This window comes from Entelurus aequoreus, linkage group LG25 (genome assembly GCF_033978785.1).
Source record: "Entelurus aequoreus isolate RoL-2023_Sb linkage group LG25, RoL_Eaeq_v1.1, whole genome shotgun sequence".
Classification (NCBI taxonomy): domain Eukaryota; kingdom Metazoa; phylum Chordata; class Actinopteri; order Syngnathiformes; family Syngnathidae; genus Entelurus; species Entelurus aequoreus.
In genome coordinates, this window is record NC_084755.1 from 9,423,251 (window position 1) to 9,444,710 (window position 21,460).

The 21,460-nt window shown below is 36.5% G+C and overlaps 1 protein-coding gene across 1 annotated transcript in view; it reads left to right on the plus strand.

Annotated features, from left to right (window-relative positions):
• The window catches only part of pitpnc1a (phosphatidylinositol transfer protein cytoplasmic 1a), a 157,369-nt gene that overhangs the window by 89,804 nt on the left and 46,105 nt on the right, over nucleotides 1-21,460 (plus strand). Inside the window, exon 3 of the mRNA XM_062037078.1 lies at nucleotides 19,658-19,806. Within this exon, the coding sequence (XP_061893062.1) occupies nucleotides 19,658-19,806 (149 nt within the window). The remainder of the gene's footprint in view (nucleotides 1-19,657; nucleotides 19,807-21,460) is intronic.

The following is a 21,460-nucleotide window of genomic DNA, read 5'->3' on the forward strand; positions in this document are numbered from 1 at the left end:
TTCCGATTATTATAATATTGCCAACATTTTAAAGTTTTCTTTAAAACTTTAAAATGTTGGCAATATTTCAGAAAACCATTGCATCTAATAGAGAATGTCTCATTTGCACCCCTGGTGGTGAAATCCATCAAAATGAGGGTGGTCCCAAAAAGGAGGGATTTTTCAAATTGACTGTGTGTCGCTTTTAAAAGTGCTCCCCCTCTGGTCAACATATGAAATAACAAGTATGTGTAAAAATTAATTTTAAAAAATGAATAAATATGTATATAGAGACATACTGTCATAACTTGAAGTTAATAATGAAGATTAAAAACCAATTACAAACAAAAAATTCAACAACAACAACAAAAAATTCTTTTTCTAACAATGTGTCGACTTTTTTCTTATAAAATTGGGAACAATTTCTCATATTCTTTCTGTTTCTGTAATATTGCAAAATGTTCTCGTAAAATTATTACTTAATGTAAAATTATTACTTTTTAATGCGAAATGGTGACATTTGTCATATAAAATTCCGACTTTTATCGCAATATTGCCAATATTTTTGTTGTTCTTGTAAATTAGTGAAATTTTTTTGAGTAAAAATTATGACATTTGTCATAATTTTGCCAAGTATAATTCCGATAATTATAATATTGCCAAAATTTTAAAGTTTTCTTATAAAATTTTGACTTTTGTGTAAAACTACCACTCTTTTCATAAAATTGCCAAAATTTTAAGCTTTTCTTGTAAAAAATTGTGACTTTTATTGAGTAAAATTCCAACTTGTATCATAATATTGCACAAATGTTCAGTTTTTCTTGTAAAATTTTGACTTCCGTTGAGTAAAATTACGACTTTTGTTATAATACTGCCAAAATTCTAAGTTTTTCTTGTGAAATTGTGACATTTTTCTTGTGAAATTACCACTCAATTTTCACAACAAGCTTTTTTATATTTGCATAGTATGTATATATTATTAATGTTGTAAATACACATCTTTATATATCTAGAAAGGGTGGTCCTAGGCATTTTTCTCAGGTCTCAAGAAGGTAAGAAATACAAGAATGTGTGTGTGTGTGTGTGGTCTTGTATTTCTACCCTTCTTGAGACACCAAGAAGGAAAAGTATCTTCTATATGAGGAGGTGTGAACAAGTGATGACATAAATCATGGTCCCAATACAGAAAACCATTGCATCTAATAGAGAATGTCTCATTTGCACCCCTGGTGGTGAAATCTATCAAAATGAGGGTGGTCCCAAAAAGGAGGGATTTTTCAAATTGACTGTGTGTCGCTTTTAAAAGTGGTCAACATATGAAATAACAAGTGTGTGTAAAAATTAATTTAAAAAATATATATATATTTATACAGAGACATACTGTAATAACTTGAAGTTAATAATGAAGATTAAAAAACAATTACAAACAAAAAATAAAAATAAACCAAAAAAATGTGCCAAAAGCAGTCTTTTTCTCACAATGTGTCGACTTTTTTCTTATAAAATTGGCAACAATTTCTCATATTCTTTCTGTTTCTGTAATATTGCAATATTTTCTCGTAAAATTATTACTTTTTAATGCGAAATGGTGACATTCGTCATATCAAATTCAGACTTTTATCGCAATATTGCCAATTTTTATGTTGTAAATTTGTGACATTTTTTTGAGTAAAAATTATGACTTTTGTCATAATTTTGCCAAGTAAAACTCCGATTATTATTCTAGTATTGCCAGCATTTTTTAGTTTTCTTATAAAATTGTGACTTTTGTCGAGTAAAATTACGACTCTTTTCATAAAATTGCCAACATTTTAAGCTTTTCTCGTCAAATTGCGACTGTTACCGAGTAAAATTCCAACTTTTATTTTAATATTGCACAAATGTTCAGTTTTTCTTGCAAAATGTTGACTTGCTTTTAGTATAACACTGCCAACATTCTAAGTTTTTCTTGCGAAATTGTGACCTTTTTCTTGTGAAATTCCCACTCAATTTTCACAACAAGCTTTTTTATATTTGCATAGTATGTATATATTATTAATGTTGTAAATACACATCTTTATATATCTAGAAAGGCTGGTCCTAAAGAGGGAGGCATTTTTCTCAGGTCTCAAGAAGGTAACAAATACAAGGATGTGTGGTGTGGTGTGGTGTGTGCGTGTAGAGTGTGTGTGTGTGTGTGTGTGTGTGTGTGTGTGTGTGTATGTGTGTGTGTGTGTTCTGACACAAACACTGCAGCACAGTGACCACCACTCCCCTCCCTTCCTCCTTCTCTACCTTCTGTTGTGAGAGAACAGAGAGGCAGAAAGAGACAGCTTGATCACATAATGTACTCTGAATCTTTATTTAAAATCTGTATTTCACACGTTATTTTTGCATGATGCACCATGATGTGTTTGGGGAATCACACCCCTCTACCCATGTCCTGCAAGGAGCTACATTTGACTGTATCCATAGCTACCGCAGCCACGTCCAACCATTTTAATCATCACATTGTCTTGATTATCACATTTGTGTCGTCATCATTTGTTTTGTTTGGACGGCTCTCCCTTTCTTGGGAGCTCTGCGACAAAACTGCAATACGCCAGTCAGCCATAACGCTCCACTTAGTGATGTGACGCTAAAGTGGAGCTGAGAGAGCTGAAGCGTAGGGCCGGGTGTCACTTTCCAGTTGTTCGGTGCACGCCACACTCGGCTGTGCATGCAGGAAGTGTTGCATGGGCCCGAGTACTGCAGAGTGAGAGCTCACTTCACTTTGAAAGATTTAAAATGCAAAATGACAGTTGAAGGATGGGATACGTGCTATACGTGTTTACCGGTGCATATGTTTAAGTTACTTAAGTAGGTATTGAAAAGTCTGGTGGGCCAGTTTTTGGTGCTCCCCCCCACCCCAGCAGACAAGTTTATATGTTTTGGGGGTTTTTTTGTTGTTGTTTTACTTCTAGAAGTGGCTGGTCGCATCAGCTCGGCTCATTTAATGTCTTTAATGTCCTTTGTCTTCTAAGATGTTTCCCTCTTACACACATGTTTATGTGTGCTAAGGCTATGAGGTTTTTTTCCCCTCGGTCTTAGTCTGGATTAGTGATAGGTTGATGAGGCGTCAGGAAGCGTTTCGACACATTGCAAAACTGTATTGCTACTGTGTCGATACTGTGTCACTAAATAGTATTGATACTGTGTCGATACTGTGTCACTAAATACTGACATCTGCTGGACATTAAAAATCCTTACAGGCAACCTATGGACCGACTCAACTGACACTGATTTTATGACCTAGTACAGACCTGGGTATTCTGTATCCGACCCTTTGTGCGTCCCTGTCCGGCCCGCGTGAGGCCAATTATAAATTACAAAATAAATTTTAAAAAGTATCTATGTCGAATGTGCAATACAACGGTGCTGCTTTTGTTTTGAAAACCGTTATTTGTATTACTTCCGTGTGGACGTATGCGCGTGCGGGATTGTGAGTGAACGTGAACAGCTGCAATCACAAATGACAAAATAAAGTTGAAGAAACATCTATGTCGTGCGCGCAATACAACTGTGCTGCTTTTATTTTGAAAAGTATTATTTATGGGCGTGTGTCCGTGTGTAACCTGCGAGTGAAGGTGCACATGCAGCGACAATTAATGCACGGTTTACACCCGAGACGCTAAAAAGAGAAAAGTTGATGAAGAATGGCGTGTTTTCAACAAGACATGGACTGCCAAGCAACGTTCCCTCTAAGGTGCGTGCCTGCGCAATTGCGCACTGCTCAAGCGTCCGCTGCGCGCAGCAAATATATGCCGCGCACCAAATCAAATCCCATCTGAATTCTAAACAAAATAAACATATTTATTCTATGTAATTTTGCAATGCAACTCTGAGTGACAGTGACAACAAGCGGCCCTAACGGTGTTCGTCAACACCGTTCAATTGAACACCGTTCAATTATTGTAACGTCTATCGAGATGCTTCGAGGACAGGAATTATATCGATCACTTTATTGAGCAAAACTGTTTATATTCGGACATAACCACACCAAAAACATGAGTAAAACAATTCTATCTCGAAAAACTAGTCATTTTCTGCCGTACAAACCAGGCCAAAACCAACTTGTCATCTGTCACCAACACGCATAGCACTAAACCACTGGTGCGTTTATGGCCACACAAAAAGTCGGACAACTCAAACACCACACAAAGTTACACTATGACTCCTCAGTCATACGTGTGCTTATTTTACTGTCATTTATTATTAATGTTAATTTATTTATATTAGTCATGGAATGCTGTTACACACACTATGTTGAAGTATTACTATTATTATTAATTATTATTATTATTATTATTATTTATTTTACGGTATATATCAAAAATAATATTGAGCAAAATTTAATTGAAATATTGTCGATGTGGCCCTCCAGCAGTGCTCGGGTTGCTCATGCGGCCCCCGGTAAAAATTAATTGCCCACCCCTGACCTAGTATATACAATAATATAAACCAAGTCATTGTATTTCATTTAGGATTATTTCATATCTTCATTTAAATTAAAATATATTTGTATCTTTTTTAGATACAGTCAATAAATAATGTGAACATTAACTAGGGATGTCCGATAATGGCTTTTTGCCGATATCCGATATTGTCCAACTCTTAATTACCAATACCTATATCAACCGATACCGATATATACAGTCGTGGAATTAACACATTATTATGCCTAATTTGGACAACCGGGTATGGTGAAGATAAGGTCCTTTTTAAAGGCCTACTGAAATGAACATTTTTTATTTAAACGGGGATAGCAGATCCATTCTATGTGTCATACTTGATCATTTCGTGATATTGCCATATTTTTGCTGAAAGGATTTAGTAGAGAACAACGACGATAAAGTTCGCAACTTTTGGTCGCTGATAAAAAAAAAGCCTTGCCTGTACCGGAAGTAGCGTGATGTCGCAGGTTGAAAGGCTCCTCACATCCCCATTGTTTACAATGCAGCGAGAGCGATTCGGACCGAGAAAGCGACGATTACTCCATTAATTTGAGCCAGGATGAAAGATTTGTGGATGAGGAACGTGAGAGTGAAGTACTAGAGGGCATTGGAAGCGATTCAGATAGGGAAGATGCTGTGAGAGGCCTTTTGAAATCAGCATATAAATTTGGCAGTTGTCTGCATAAAAGTGATAAGACACTCCATGTTTCTTAAAAATCTCTCCAAGAGGGAGAATGTATAATGCTAGGTTCACACCAACGGCGCTTTGACGGCGCTTTAAAGCGGCATGCAAAGCGGCGTTATAGCGTAACAAAGCCTGATTAAAGCGTGAGGGTCCTAATGGATCGTGGGAAAGCTTGTAGTGAAGCGGGACATGCGGCAAGTTCGCCAAAAATGTTTAAACGGTTTAAAAAAATTCTGCGCTCTGTCAAGATTGGAGCGTATGAAAGCGTGAAAAAGCCTGACAAAGCTCAGCAAAACTTGACTAAAAGCGTAGGAAAGCTTAACAGATCTTGGTTCAAAGCGCAATAGAAAGTGACTGTGATATTGACTAGTGACATTAAAACTTTTATGTAAAACCAACACAGGATTACAAATCCATTCTCTTTTGCATCGTTGCCTTTTTTATACGATGATCATTGTTTCTGTACTTCTGTTAGAGTTTGCTGTTTGATGTTGCAGTTTGACATTACTGTCTATAATTTTTCTGTATGAAAATGTTAATAATAAAGAGAATATGTTACGTTTTATAAGAGAAATGCCTTTTATTATTTTCAACTAGCATAAGAAATGAAAGATAGATATTTATTAAGATGACAAAAATAAAAGAAATGAAGATATAAAACGGAAAAAAAAGAGAAATTGAAAAAATAAATGAATATAAAAAATGTGTGGATAATTGCCTTTTATTATTTTCAACTAGCATAAGAAATGAAAGATAGATATTTATTAAGATGACAAAAATAAAAGAAATGAAGATATAAAACATAATATAACGAAAAAAAAAGAGAAATTGAAAAAATAAATGAATATAAAAAATGTGTGGATAATTGCCTTTTATTATTTTCAACTAGCATAAGAAATGAAAGATAGATATTTATTAAGATGACAAAAATAAAAGAAATGAAGATATAAAACATAATATAACGAAAAAAAAGAAATTGAAAAAATAAATGAATATAAAAAATGTGTGGATAATTGCCTTTTATTATTTTCAACTAGCATAAGAAATGAAAGATAGATATTTATTAAGATGACAAAAATAAAGAAATGAAGATATAAAACATAATATAACGGGGAAAAAAAGAGAAATTGAAAAAATAAATGAATATAAAAAATGTGTGGATAATTGCCTTTTATTATTTTCAACTAGCATAAGAAATGAAAGATAGATATTTATTAAGATGACAAAAATAAAAATAAATGATATACAACATAATAACGAAAAAAAAGAGAAATTGAAATAATAAATGAATATAAAAAATGTGTGAATAATTGCCTTTTATTATTTTCAACTATCATAAGAAATGAAAGATAGATATTTATTAAGATGACAAAAATAAAAGAAATGAAGATATAAAACATAATATAACGGGAAAAAAAGAGAAATTGAAAAAATAAATGAATATAAAAAATGTGTGGATAATTGCCTTTTATTATTTTCAACTAGCATAAGAAATGAAAGATAGATATTTATTAAGATGACAAAAATAAAAGAAATGAAGATATAAAACATAATATAACGGAAAAAAAAGAGAAATTGAAATAATAAATGAATATAAAAAAATGTGTGGATAATTGCCTTTTATTATTTTCAACTAGCATAAGAAATGAAAGATAGATATTTATTAAGATGACAAAAATAAAAAAAATGATGATATACAACATAACGAAAAAAAGAGAAATTGAAATAAATGAATATAAAAAATGTGTGAATAATTGCCTTTTATTTTCAACTATCATAAGAAATGAAAGATAGATATTTATTAAGATGACAAAAATAAAAGAAATGAAGATATAAAACATAATATAACGGGAAAAAAGAGAAATTGAAAAAATAAATGAATATAAAAAATGGGTGGAAAACAGTATACTGAGTTTTTCACATTTTTTTCTTATTTTTGTTGTAACAATGCACAACAGAACTTGATAATCGTGTCAGAGCCTGATTTAAAGCGTCAGGATCGCATCAAAGCGTAATAAAGTTCAATAAAGCGTAATAAAACGTATCAAAGCGTGAGGAACGGTAACAAAGCGGCAACTAATTCGTATCAGAGCGTATCAAAGCATAACATTACTTCAGAGATCGGGATATTCGTGGAAAAACTGACAAAAATGACGGCGCTTTGCTCGCCGCTTTAAAGCGCGGCAAGCGCCGTTGGTGTGAACCAGGCATAAGGAAAACAGGATGGGGCCTAGAATAGATCCCTGGGGGACACCACAGTAAAGCGGAGCAGAAGAAGAAGCCTGACAGAGAAGGACCTCTCTGACAGGTAGGATCTGAACCACTCTAATGCAGTCCCCCTAATACCCACACAGTCTCTCAGGCGTTCTAAAAGAATTGCGTGGCCGACTGTGTCAAAGGCAGCTGTAAGATCTAAAAGCACTAAAATGGCAGAGCTACCAGAATCAGACATTAAAAGCAAGTCATTGAAAACCTTTAAAAGTGCAGATTCAGTACTGTGCAAAGCTTTGTATCCAACACATTTCTCCAAAATTTTTGACAGAAAAGGTCATTTGGAAATGGGCCGATAATTTGACAAACTTGTAGGATCAAGACCTGTTTTTTTTAATCAAAGGCTCAACAGCAGCTCCTTCATCTAAATGAAAACATGACTTCCATACCCACTGCAATTTGCTGAACAATCTCTAAAAGCTATCTCCTGAACATAGATAGATAGATAGTACTTTATTGATTCCTTCCGGAGAGTTCCCTCAGGAAAATGAAGATTCCAGCTGCAGTGTACAGAATTGAGAACAAATTTAAAAAGTATATAATGGGGGTATAAATGGAAATAGAATGTAAAATATAACAATAAGAATACAAATAGAAAGCAACAATAAGAATAAAAATAGTAAACATAGGAATATAAGAAGAGAAACTAGGCAGTAGTGACCATGTTATGAAAATGTATTGCACTTTTTCAAAACATTTTTTATTGTTTTGCATCCCCTGTCATCCTAGTACCCCCCCTCCCCTCCCCAGAGGGGAGTTGTACAGTCTGATGGCGTGTTGTCTTATTTACATGAAGTCGTGATGGTGCACAACACCTCCTGTGTCTCCTCAGAGAGCGAGAGATAATAACTACTCACATTTAGCCTCGTCAAAACACAGCCACTTCTTCATCCTTTTTACGTTTTGCCAATTCCATAGAGAGGAGGCTGAATACTCCTAGACAACAAAGACAAACGGCACAATAGCTAACGCGCACATGGTGGCGGTATTCCAAACGATCCGAAAAGCAACAGCAGTGGAAAGATGGCCCTTAATGGCCTACTGAAATGAGTTTTTTTTATGTAAACGGGGATAGCAGATCTATTCTATGTGTCATACTTGATCATTTCGCGATATTGCCATATTTTTGCTGAAAGGATTTAGTATAGAACAACGACGATAAAGATCGCAACTTTTGGTATCTGATAAAAAAAAAGGCTTGCCCCTACCGGAAGTAGCGTGACGTAGTCAGTTGAACATTTCCGCAAAGTTCCCTATTGTTTACAATGATGGCCGCATGAAGTGAGAGAGATTCGGACCGAGAAAGCGACAATTTCCCCATTAATTTGAGCGAGGATGAAAGATTTGTGGATGAGTAAAGTGCAAGTGAAGGACTAGTGGGGAGTTGAAGCTATTCAGATAGGGAAGATGCTGTGAGAGCCGGGGGTGACCTGATATTCAGCTGGGAATGACTACAACAGTAAATAAACACAAGACATATATATACTCTATTAGCCACAACACAACCAGGCCACAAATTAATCCCGCATAAAAACACCTAAGTGTTTGTTATGCTAGCTCCCGTCCATATAACCCGCCAATACAATTCAAACACCTGCACAACACACACAATCACTCAGCCCAAAGAACCGTTCGCCTAACCCAAGGTTCATAAAGCTTATATATTTAACCAATGTTACGTACATGACACGCACGTATGGGCAAGCGATCAAATGTTTGGAAGCGCAGCTGCGTACTCACGGTACCGCGTCTGCGTCTGTGTATCCAAATCAAAGTAATCCTGGTAAGAGTCTGTGTTGTCCCAGTTCTCCACAGGCGTCTGTGTATCGAAGTCAAAGTTCTCCTGGTAAGAGTCTCTGTTGTCCGAGTTCTTCGATCTTGACTGCATCTTTCGGGAATGTAAACAATGAAACACTGGCTGTGTTGTGTTGCTGACTTCCCTCGCAAAATACTCCGCTTCGCACAGACAACTTTCTTCTTTGCTTGCTCAGCTTCTTTCTCCATAATGCAATTAACAAATTGCAACAGATTCACCAACACAGATGTCCAGAATACTGTGGAATTATGAGATGAAAACAGAGCTAGTTTGTATTGGCTTCAATGGGGGAGCCATACCTCTGTTTCACTGGCTACGTCACGCGCATACGTCATCCTCCAAAGGAGTTTTCAACCGGAAATTTAGCGGGAAATTTAAAGTTGCACTTTATAAGTTAACCCGGCCGTATTGGCATGTGTTGCAATGTTAAGATTTCATCATTGATATATAAACTATCAGACCGCGTGGTCGGTAGTAGTGGCTTTCAGTAGGCCTTTAATGGTTAATATGCTGCTGCCAGCCATCATCTAAGCAGCACTCGTGAGGTCCTCTGGAGTGGGCGCTGGGGCCGTGATGCCTTTCACCCACAAGGGAGAAATGATGAGGGGAGTCAACAGTCTCTCATCTTTGTTTTGCACTTTCTCCATAAACAGAATCATTCCGCACATATCCTCGACCGGCTTTCTGCTTGTCATTTGTTCACTTGAAAGGAACAAGAACCAATTTACTGTTTCACTGCATTATTTAGCAAGAGATTTACGGTACACCCTAGAGCCGTGATTCCCCAACCCCCGGTCCGGCTTAGGGCTGGGCGATATATCGATATACTCGATATGTCGCGGGTTTGTCTCTGTGCGATATAGAAAATGACTATATTGTGATATTCGAGTATACGTTCTCACGCAGTTGCTTTTAGCTGCGGGCATTACACTACAGCAGTAACACTTTAGTATGGGGAACATATTCACCATTAATTAGTTGCTTATTACCATGCAAATTAGTAACATATTGGCTCTTAACTAGTCATTATTAAGTACTTATTAATGCCTTATTTGGCATGGCCTTATTATAACCCTAACCCTCTGACCCTGGCCCTAACCCTCTAACCCAGGGGTCACCAACGCGGTGCCCGCGGGCCCCAGGTAGCCCGTAAGGACCAGATGAGTAGCCCGCTGGCCTGTTCTAAAAATAGCTCAAATAGCAGCACTTACCAGTGAGCTGCCTCTATTTTTTTAAGTTTTATTTATTTACTAGCAAGCTGGTCTCGCTTTGCCCGACATTTTTAATTCTAAGAGAGACAAAACTCAAATAGAATTTGAAAATCCAAGAAAATATTTTAAAGACTTGGTCTTCACTTGTTTAAATAAATTCATTAATTTTTTTACTTTGCTTCTTATAACTTTCAGAAAGACAATTTTAGAGAAAAAATACAACCTTGAAAATGATTTTAGGATTTTTAAACACATAAACCTTTTAAATTCCTTCCTCTTCTTTCCTGACAATTTAAATCAATGTTCAAGTAAAAATTATTTTTTTTATTGTAAAGAATAATAAATACATTTGAATTTAATTCTTAATTTTAGCTTCTGTTTTTTCGATGAAGAATATTTTTGAAATATTTCTTCAAACTTATGATTACAATTCAAAAAAATTAGTCTGGCAAATGTAGAAAATCTGTAGAATCAAATTTAAATCTTATTTCAAAGTCTTTTGAATTTCTTTTAAAATTTTTGTTCTGGAAAATCTAGAAGAAATAATGATTTGTCTTTGTTAGAAATATAGCTTGGTCCAATTTGTTATATATTCTAACAAAGTGCAGATTGGATTTTAACCTATTTAAAACATGTCATCACAATTCTAAAATTAATCTTAATCAGGAAAAATTACTAATGATGTTCCATAAATTATTTTTTACATTTTTTCAAAAAGATTCGAATTAGCTAGTTTTTCTCTTCTTTTTTTCAGTTGAATTTTGAATTTTAAAGAGTCGAAATTGAAGATAAACTATGTTCAAAATTTAAATGTCATTTTTTTCGTGTTTTTTCCTCTTTTAAACCGTTCATTTAAGTGTAAATATCATTAATTATTAATAATAACATAGAGTTAAAGGTAAATTGAGCAAATTGGCTATTTCTGGCAATTTATTTAAGTGTGTATCAAACTGGTAGCCCTTCGCATTAATCAGTGCCCAAGAAGTAGCTCTTGGTTTCAAAAAGGTTGGTGACCCCTGCTCTAACCCTAACCAAATAACTGTAAATTAAGTCTTTGTTACTTAGAATATGTTCCCCATACTAAAGTGTGACCAAAAACTTGTAACTTTATCTTGAATTTGAAAAAAAAACAACATTTTATTTTTCACTAAAGGTTTCTGTGAATGCGCATATGAAACTGGTGGGGTTCAATACCTCCAACAAGGTTAAGAACCACTGCACTAGACACACCAATAAGCTTGTTTATAGATGCACAATAAAACTCCTCATAGGAATTTTCCATTTGTTATATTTGTTATAGCTTTGTGACATGATACAATGCACATTAATGAACATATACAATATAAATGTGACAAATTGTAGCCAAAGGCTGATTTCCATCCGCATTTCATTGCAAAGAAACAGAGCTTCCACTAATTCAGCAATTAGTGAGTTGCAGTGTTTCCCACACATTCATTTATTTGTGGCGGCCCGCCACGAAAGAATTACGTCCGCCACAAATAAAAAAATAAAATAAAAAATAATGTTTTTTATTTTATTTTATTTTATTTTTTTTTTGTCCTGTCCAGCTTCTCAGGCAAATCATATAGTTGATGTAGATGCCCATATAGGCTGTTCAGATTTACTTTACAAAAGAGAAGTGTAGGATGCTTCTCTTGTTGCCTTATTTGTATTTGACCACTACTGTTTTCTGTTTATATGTTACTGACTGTGGCAGGACACCTCTGCCTCTGTTTCACTTTATGTTGCTGGTAAATAATATGGTTGTAGTAGTAGGCTAAAGTTAAATTATTTAGTATGCACTAATTAAAGGGGCAGAGCTTTAAGAGACATTTATTTTTATAAGATATATTTTTTGTAAGAACCACAATTAATAAATATATTTCAGTGAATAACTTATTGTTCAAATCTGTATATAAATATGTACATAAAGTGTTGTAATTATATTGTTGGATGGATGGATGGACGTTTAAAACAACTGTTATTAATTAGTAAGTATACATTTTTTGAGCCTTTTTAGAGAAAATCATATTGTAGTACATTATGCAAATTACTCGATGATGTCATGGTGACCACGCCCCCACCGCCACAGGTATCTTGGCAGTTTATGGGAAACACTGGAGTTGTATTTTTGATGCACTTATTTTTGCTGTATTTATCTGGCACAAGTAGAAAGCCGGTCCCTGAAAATAATGCCTACATTAAACCGGTCCGTGGTGCAAAAAAGGTTGGGGACCACTGCCCTCGAGCTGGGGGTGCCCATTACGCCAATCACGAGCGAGCGGCCGCGAGAGTCATTACCTATCATCAATCTTCACTTTGACATCACATTCGTCACTTGATTGGAATACGCGGCGACCGAGGGTCTTGTGAGATGGCTGCTGGCTGCAGGGAAAAAAACAACAGGCGGGAACACGAGAAACACTTTGATTTCGACACGGTTTCTCTCTCCCAAACACTTGCCCTCAAAATTGCAAAGACCAAACCTCACAGAGTCTGTCTTCACAATGGAAGGGCTGCTCAATCCTGCCTGCATTAACAAAAGTCTCAGAAACCTAGTGCACATTTTCCTGTAGGCTTTACATTTCTAAGTAGGAGCGAAAGTTTACTGACATAGCAACAGTAACTAATGGGGGCGGGGCTAAGCGGAAGCTTTGTGAATGGCGAGTCACTGTGCGAGGATTTGCTGTTTTGCAAATACATCAAAAATAGAGCCACTGCTGATGAGCTGTTCAAGATAATGGACAGTTTCCTCAAAGAGCACGACCTTAAATGGGAAAACCGTGTGGGCTTTTGCTCCGATGGCGCGCATGGCAAAGTCAAGAAACGGGCTGCAGGCTCTAATAAAGAGGGTTGCGCCAAATGCGCATTGGACACAATGTGTGTCATTCACCGGGAAACACTCGCGTCAAGGCAGCTCAGCCCCGAATTCAATGAGGTTTTAACCGATTTGAAAAGCTGTGCAGTGCAAAACAGGCTCATTGCAGCCACTAATGCTGGAGTACTGTAAAACTCATGTTCACTTGCCCTGTCCTCCTTTTTTTGGCAAAGATTGCAAAGTGGCACTTTTATTTTCATTTATTATTGAACTTGATGCAAGTTATTTGATTTATTATTGAACTTGATGCAAGTTATAACACTTTTATTTGATTTATTATTGAACTTGATGCAAGTTATAACACTTTTTTGATTTATTATTGAACTTGATGCAAGTTATAACACTTGTTTTATTTATTATTGAACTTGATGCAAGTTATAACACTTGTTTTATTTATTATTGAACTTGATGCAAGTTATTTGATTTATTATTGAACTTGATGCAAGTTATAACACTTTTATTTGATTTATTATTGAACTTGATGCAAGTTATAACACTTTTATTTGATTTATTATTGAACTTGATGCAAGTTATAACACTTTTTTGATTTATTATTGAACTTGATGCAAGTTATAACACTTGTTTTATTTATTATTGAACTTGATGCAAGTTATAACACTTTTGTTTTATTTATTATTGAACTTGATACAAGTTATTTGATTTATTATTGAACTTGATGCAAGTTATAACACTTTTATTTGATTTATTATTGAACTTGATGCAAGTTATAACACTTTTTTTGATTTATTATTGAACTTGATGAAAGTTATAACACTTTTGTTTTATTTATTATTGAACTTGATGCAAGTTATTTGATTTATTATTGAACTTGATGCAAGTTATAACACTTTTATTTGATTTATTATTGAACTTGATGCAAGTTATAACACTTTTTTTGATTTATTATTGAACTTGATGCAAGTTATAACACTTTTTTTGATTTATTATTGAACTTGATGCAAGTTGTAACACTTTTTTTGATTTATTATTGAACTTGATGCAAGTTATAACACTTTTGTTTTATTTATTATTGAATTGATGCAAGTTATTTTATTTGATATTGAACTTGATGCAAGTTATAACACTTTTATTTGATTTATTATTGAACTTGATGCAAGTTATAACACTTTTATTTGATTTATTATTGAACTTGATGCAAGTTATAACACTTTTTTGATTTATTATTGAACTTGATGCAAGTTATAACACTTTTGTTTTATTTATTATTGAACTTGATGCAAGTTATAACACTTTTGTTTTATTTATTATTGAACTTGATGCAAGTTATTTGATTTATTATTGAACTTGATGCAAGTTATAACACTTTTATTTGATTTATTATTGAACTTGATGCAAGTTATAACACTTTTTTTGATTTATTATTGAACTTGATGCAAGTTATAACACTTTTGTTTTATTTATTATTGAACTTGATGCAAGTTATTTTATTTATTATTGAACTTGATGCAAGTTATAACACTTTTATTTGATTTATTATTGAACTTGATGCAAGTTATAACACTTTTTTTGATTTATTATTGAACTTGATGCAAGTTATAACACTTTTTTTGATTTATTATTGAACTTGATGCAAGTTATAACACTTTTTTGGATTTATTATTGAACTTGATGCAAGTTGTAACACTTTTTTTGATTTATTATTGAACTTGATGCAAGTTATAACACTTTTGTTTTATTTATTATTGAATTGATGCAAGTTATTTTATTTGATATTGAACTTGATGCAAGTTATACCACAGCTGCACAGTTATTTTATTTATTATTGAACTTGATTTTATTTTATGTTATTGAGTTTGAATGTATAAAACTTGATGTTACTTGATGTTCGATAAATTTGAAAATGTTAAGCTTGGCATTAGCGTTCTGTTGGGGCGATGGGGGCAGGTGGGGCTTGAAAACTCCCCCTTGTCCAAAGTGGGGGATGACAAAAAAAGTTTGAGAACCACTGTACTAATACAAGTTTCAATCAATCAATCAAAAACCCATTCACACACACATTCACACACTGATGGCGGGAGCTGCCATGCAAGGCCCTAACCACGACCCATCAGGAGCAAGGGTGAAGTGTCTTGCTCAAGGACACAATGGATGTGACTAGGTTGGTAGAAGCTGGGGATCGAATCAGGAACCCTCAGGTTGCTGGCACGGCCACTCTCCCAACCACGCCACGCCATCCCCGGAGTTAGCCACCGATGTATTTCTTGTAGAGAGTAAGTATAAATGCTGGACAAATAAGAAGCTAAAAACCAACCACATTCATGTGGTATTGGAAATATATATTTTTTTCCCATTCCAATGTAAATTCGAAGTTGTGGAACTTAGACTAGACTTCATGTTATTGTCATTAGAGATGTCCGATAATATCGGTCTGCCGATATTATCGGCCGATAAATGCGTTAAAATGTAATATCGGAAATTATCGGTATCGTTTTTTTTATTATCAGTATCGTTTTTTTTTTTGTTTTTTGTTTTTTGTTTTTTATTAAATCCACATAAAAAACACAAGATACACTTACAATTAGTGCACCAACCCAAAAAACCTCCCTCCCCCATTTACACTCATTCACACAAAAGGGTTGTTTCTTTCTGTTATTAATATTCTGGTTCCTACATTATATATCAATACAGTCTGCAAGGGATACAGTCCGTAAGCACACATGATTGTGCGTGCTGCTGGTCCACTAATAATACTAACCTTTAACAGTTAATTTTACAATTTTTCATTAATTACTAGTTTCTATGTAACTGTTTTTATATTGTTTTACTTTCTTTTTTATTCAAGAAAATGTTTTTAATTTATTTATCTTATTTTATTTGATTCATTTTTTTAAAAAGTACCTTATCTTCACCATACCTGGTTGTCCAAATTAGGCATAATAATGTGTTAATTCCACGACTGTATATATCGGTATCGGTTGATATCGGTATCGGTAATTAAAGAGTTGGACAATATCGGCATATCGGATATCGGCAAAAAGCCATTATCGGACATCCCTAATTTTCATTCATATTTGAACTTTACAGTACAGATAACTCAATATTAGCTTGTTGTAGCGCAGGATAAAAGAGCATTCTAAAACCTTAATTCTAGCCTGATTTAGCCATTCCTTCACCACTTTTGACGTGTGTTTGGGGGTCATTGTCCTGTCGGAACACCCAACTGCGCCCAAGACCCAACCTCCGGGCTGATGATTTTAGCTTGTCCTGAAGAATTTGGAGGTAATCCTCCTTTTTTCATTGTCCCATTTACTCTCTGTAAAGCACCAGTTCCATTGGCAGCGAAACAGGCCCAGAGCATAATACTACCACCACCATGCTTGACGGTAGGGGTGGTGTTCCTGGGATTAAAGGCCTCACCTTTTCTCCTCTAAACATTTTTTGTGGCCAAACTGCTCAATTTTTGTTTCATCTGACCACAGAACTTTCCTCCAGAAGGTCCTATCTTTGTCATTCTAATGCATCTTTTACATTCTGACAGCCTCCCGGCCTTTGTGGATGTGTTGGTATGTACTGTGAAAGTTACCGTGTAACAGTAAATACAAGCTCCTTTTTTTTCCTTTTGTCAATGCAACTGAAATTATCCCGCAGTCCCACAGCTGCTCAATCAGAATTAAAATTCTGGTCGAGTACATCCTTACTTTAACTCACCTGATCGTCAGATGGAAAATTGCGGTGGCATTGTTATATGAGAAGTTACACCCAAGGCTTCTTACTTGGTATAGACCGGCTCTTGATTTTCCACAACACGACTCCACTCCCTCCATTCATGGCTTTTAGTAGCTGTTGTGCAGTCACAAGCCAACGTCCTATGCCATACTTTTTTCCAATAGCTTAACAGAGCTATCCCTGGTTGGCGGTAACAATTGTGAGTGTGTGTGTGCAGCAGCAGAGCTCTCCATGACCCCTTAGCATTCCTGTCAAGTAGCATAAGTCATCATGAGGGCCATATCTATTTCTCAGACCTGGAAATAGTACTACAAGCAGTCGGAATTCTGTCCCGTACACTCACACTTTTCAAACCAATGGAAAATATTTGGCGCGTGACTCTCCATTCCAGCCTGTCATGATGCCCAAAATGTTATTGCACGGGGCCAAGTGGGTCAGTTACTATACAGTCGTGGTCAAAAGTGTACATACACTTGTAAAGAACATAATGTCATGGCTGTCTTGAGTTTCCAATCGTTTCTACAACTCTTATTTTTTTGGTGATAGAGTGATTGGAGCACATACTTGTTGGCCACAAAAAACATTCATGAAGTTTGGTTCTTTTATGAATTTATTATGGGTCTACTGAAAATGTGAGTAAATCTGCTGGGTCAAAAGTATACATACAGCAATGTTAATATTATGTTACATGTACCTTGGCAAGTTTCACTGCAATAAGGCGCTTTTGGTAGCCATCCACAAGCGTCTGGCAAGCTTCTTTTTGACCACTCCTCTTGACAAAATCGGTGCAGTTCAGCTAAATTTGTTGGTTTTCTGACATGGACTTGTTTCTTCAGCATTGTCCACACATTTAAAGGCCTACTGAAATGATTTATTTTTTATTTAAACGGGGATAGCAGATCCATTGTATGTGTCATACTTGATCATTTCGCGATATTGCCATATTTTTCCTGAAAGGATTTAGTAGAGAACATCGACGATAAAGTTCGCAACTTTTGGTCGCTGATAAAAAAAAAAGCCTTGCCTGTACCGGAAGTAGCGTGACGTCACAGGTTGAAAGGCTCCTCACATTTCCCCATTGTTTACACCAGCAGCGAAAGCGATTCGGACCGAGAAAGCGACGATTACCCCATTAATTTGAGCCAGGATGAAAGATTCGTGGATGAGGAACGTGAGAGTGAAGGACTAGAGTGCAGTGCAGGACGTATCTTTTTTCGCTCTGACCGTAACTTAGGTACAAGCTGGCTCATTGGATTCCACACACTCTCCTTTTTCTATCGTGGATCACGGATTTGTACTTTAAACCACCTCGGATACTATATACTCTTGAAAATGAGAGTCGAGAACGTGAAATGGACATTCACAGTGACTTTTATCTCCACGACAATACATCGGCGAAGCACTTTAGCTACGGAGCTAACGTGATAGCATCGGGCTCAAATGCAGATAGAAACAAAATAAATAAACCCCTGACTGGAAGGATAGACAGAAAATCAACAATACTATTAAACCCTGGACATGTAACTACACGGTTAATGCTTTCCAGCTTGGCGAAGATTAACAATGCTGTTGCTAACGACGCCATTGAAGCTAACTTAGCAACGGGACCTCACAGAGCTATGATAAAAACATTAGCGCTCCATCTACGCCAGCCAGCCCTCATCTGCTCATCAACACCCGTGCTCACCTGCGTTCCAGCGATCGACGGAAGGACGAAGGACTTCACCCGATCATCCGTGCGGTCGGTGGCTAGCGTGTCTGCTATCCAAGTCAAAGTCCTCCTGGTTGTGTTGCTACAGCCAGCCGCTAATACACCGATCCCACCTACAACTTTCTTCTTTGCAGTCTTCATTGTTCATTAAACAAATAGCAAAAGATTCACCAACACAGATGTCCAGAATACTGTGGAATTTGAGATGAAAACAGAGCTTTTTTGTATTGGATTCAAAGGTGTACCAATACTTCCGTTTAACGAGTGACGTCACTCGCACACGTCATCATACAAAGACGTTTTCAACCGGAAGTTTAGCGGGAAATTTAAAATTGCACTTTATAAGTTAACCCGGCCGTATTGGCATGTGTTGCAATGTTAAGATTTCATCATTGATATATAAACTATCAGACTGCGTGGTCGGTAGTAGTGGCTTTCAGTAGGCCTTTAAGGTTTTAGAATGGCCTTCCCAAAGTCCTGACTTAAACGTGTGGACAATGCTGAAGAAACAAGTCCATGTCAGAAAACCAACAAATTTAGCTGAACTGCACCTATTTTGTCAAGAGGAGTGGTCAAAAATTCAACCAGAAGTTTGCCAGAAGCTTGTGGATGGCTACCAAAAGAACTGCAATGAAATTATTGGAAACCCAAGACAGCCATGACATTATGTTCTTTACAAGTGTATGTAAACTTTTGACCACGACTGTAGGTTACTATTGTTATGTTGTCAGGTACTAACTCAGAATGAGGGCTTTGTCATTGTGCTTGACTTTCTACTCGCTATAATGCCCCGCATTAATTATTTGGCCAACCTTTTCCGAAGAGCCAAATCTACACGAGGAGCTTTGCTGCTATCACAATGTCAGAATGACTTTCACCCTCCTAATTGAATGATTAATCTAAGATGAAGTACATCTGATTGTTTGTCTCTTGTCCTTATCTTTCAGTACCGGATCGGGCAGCTGTACATGATCAGTAAGCACAGCCACGAGCAGAGCGAACGTGGGGAGGGGGTGGAAGTTGTGCAGAATGAGCCCTATGAAGACCCTGAGCACGGTGCGGGACAGTTCACCGAGAAACGGATCTACTTAAACAAGTGAGTATCCTCTATTTGCTACACAATATCACACTACAATTCACAGTTTGTTGTGTTGCATGGGAGTTTTGTCTGTTAAAGGCCTACTGAAAGCCACTACTACCGACCACGCAGTCTGATAGTTTATATATCAATGATGAAATCTTAACATTGCAACACATGCCAATACGGCCGGGTTAACTTATAAAGTGGAATTTTAAATTTCCCGCCACACTTCCGGTTGAAAATGTCTATGTATGATGACGTATGCGCGTGACAATGGTTGATGCGGAAGTATTCGGACACATTGAATCAATACAAAAAGCTCTGTTTTCATCCCAAAATTCCACAGTATTCTGGACATCTGTGTTGGTAAATCTTTTGCAATTTGTTTAATGAACAATGGAGACTGCAAAGAAGAAAGCTGTAGGTGGGATCGGTGTATTAGCGACGGACTACAGCAACACAACCAGGAGGACTTTGACTTGGATAGCAGACGCGCTACCGTGATTAGAGATTTGATTGCTTGCCCGAACGTGCGTGCCGCTATGTGCATGTCACGTACGTAACTTTGGGGAAATATATGTTTCTTGCCGACTCTGATGGCGGCCGGGGTGTCGTCGAAAGCTACAACGCCCGCCGCCGCCGCCGTCCCGTAGCTAAGTTAGCTTCAATGGCGTCGTTAGCAACAGCATTGTTAAGCTTCACCAAGCTGGAAATTATGAACCGCGTATTTACAGGTCCATGGTTTAATAGTATTGTTGATCTTCTGTCCATCCTTCCAGTCAGGGGTTTATTTCTTTTGTTTATATCTGCATTGGAGCCCGATGCTATCACGTTAGCTCAGTAGCTAAAGAGCTTCGCCGATGTATTGTCGTGGAGATAAAAGTCACTGTGAATGTCCATTTCGCGTTCTCGACTCTCATTTTCAAGAGGATATAGTATCCGAGGTGGTTTAAAATACAAATCCGTGATCCACAATAGAAAAAGGAGAAAGTGTGGAATCCAATGAGCCAGCTTGTACCTAAGTTACGGTCAGAGCGAAAAAAGATGCGTCCTGCACTGCACGCTAGTCCTTCACACTCACTTTCCTCATCCACAAATCTTTCATCCTCGCTCAAATTAATGGGGTAATCGTCGCTTTCTCGGTCCGAATCTCTCTCGCTGCTGGTGTAAACAATGGGGAATTGTGAGGAATCCTTCAACCGGTGACGTCACGCTACTTCCGGTACAGGCAAGGCTTTTTTTTATCAGCGAGCAAAAGTTGCGAACTTTATCGTCGATGTTCTCTACTAAATCCTTTCAGGAAAAATATGGCAATATCGCGAAATGATCAAGTATGACACATAGAATGGATCTGCTATCCCCGTTTAAATTAAAAAAATTCATTTCAGTAGGCCTTTCAAGGTGCTCACAGACTTCGACGTGCTTCAAGCGGAATATCTGTTCCATAGTCTTTTTGATTGATTAAATGAAACTTTTATTAGTAGATTGCACAGTACAGTACATATTCCGTACAATTGACCACTAAATGGTAACACCCGTATAAGTTTTTCAACTTGTTTAAGTCGGGGTCCACGTTAATCAATTCATAGTCGCGGGTACTTCTGCGTTGTAGTTCCTTGTGAAATTTCCACTGACGACGAGGAAGTGGAGCTAGTCTACCTGCCGGTTT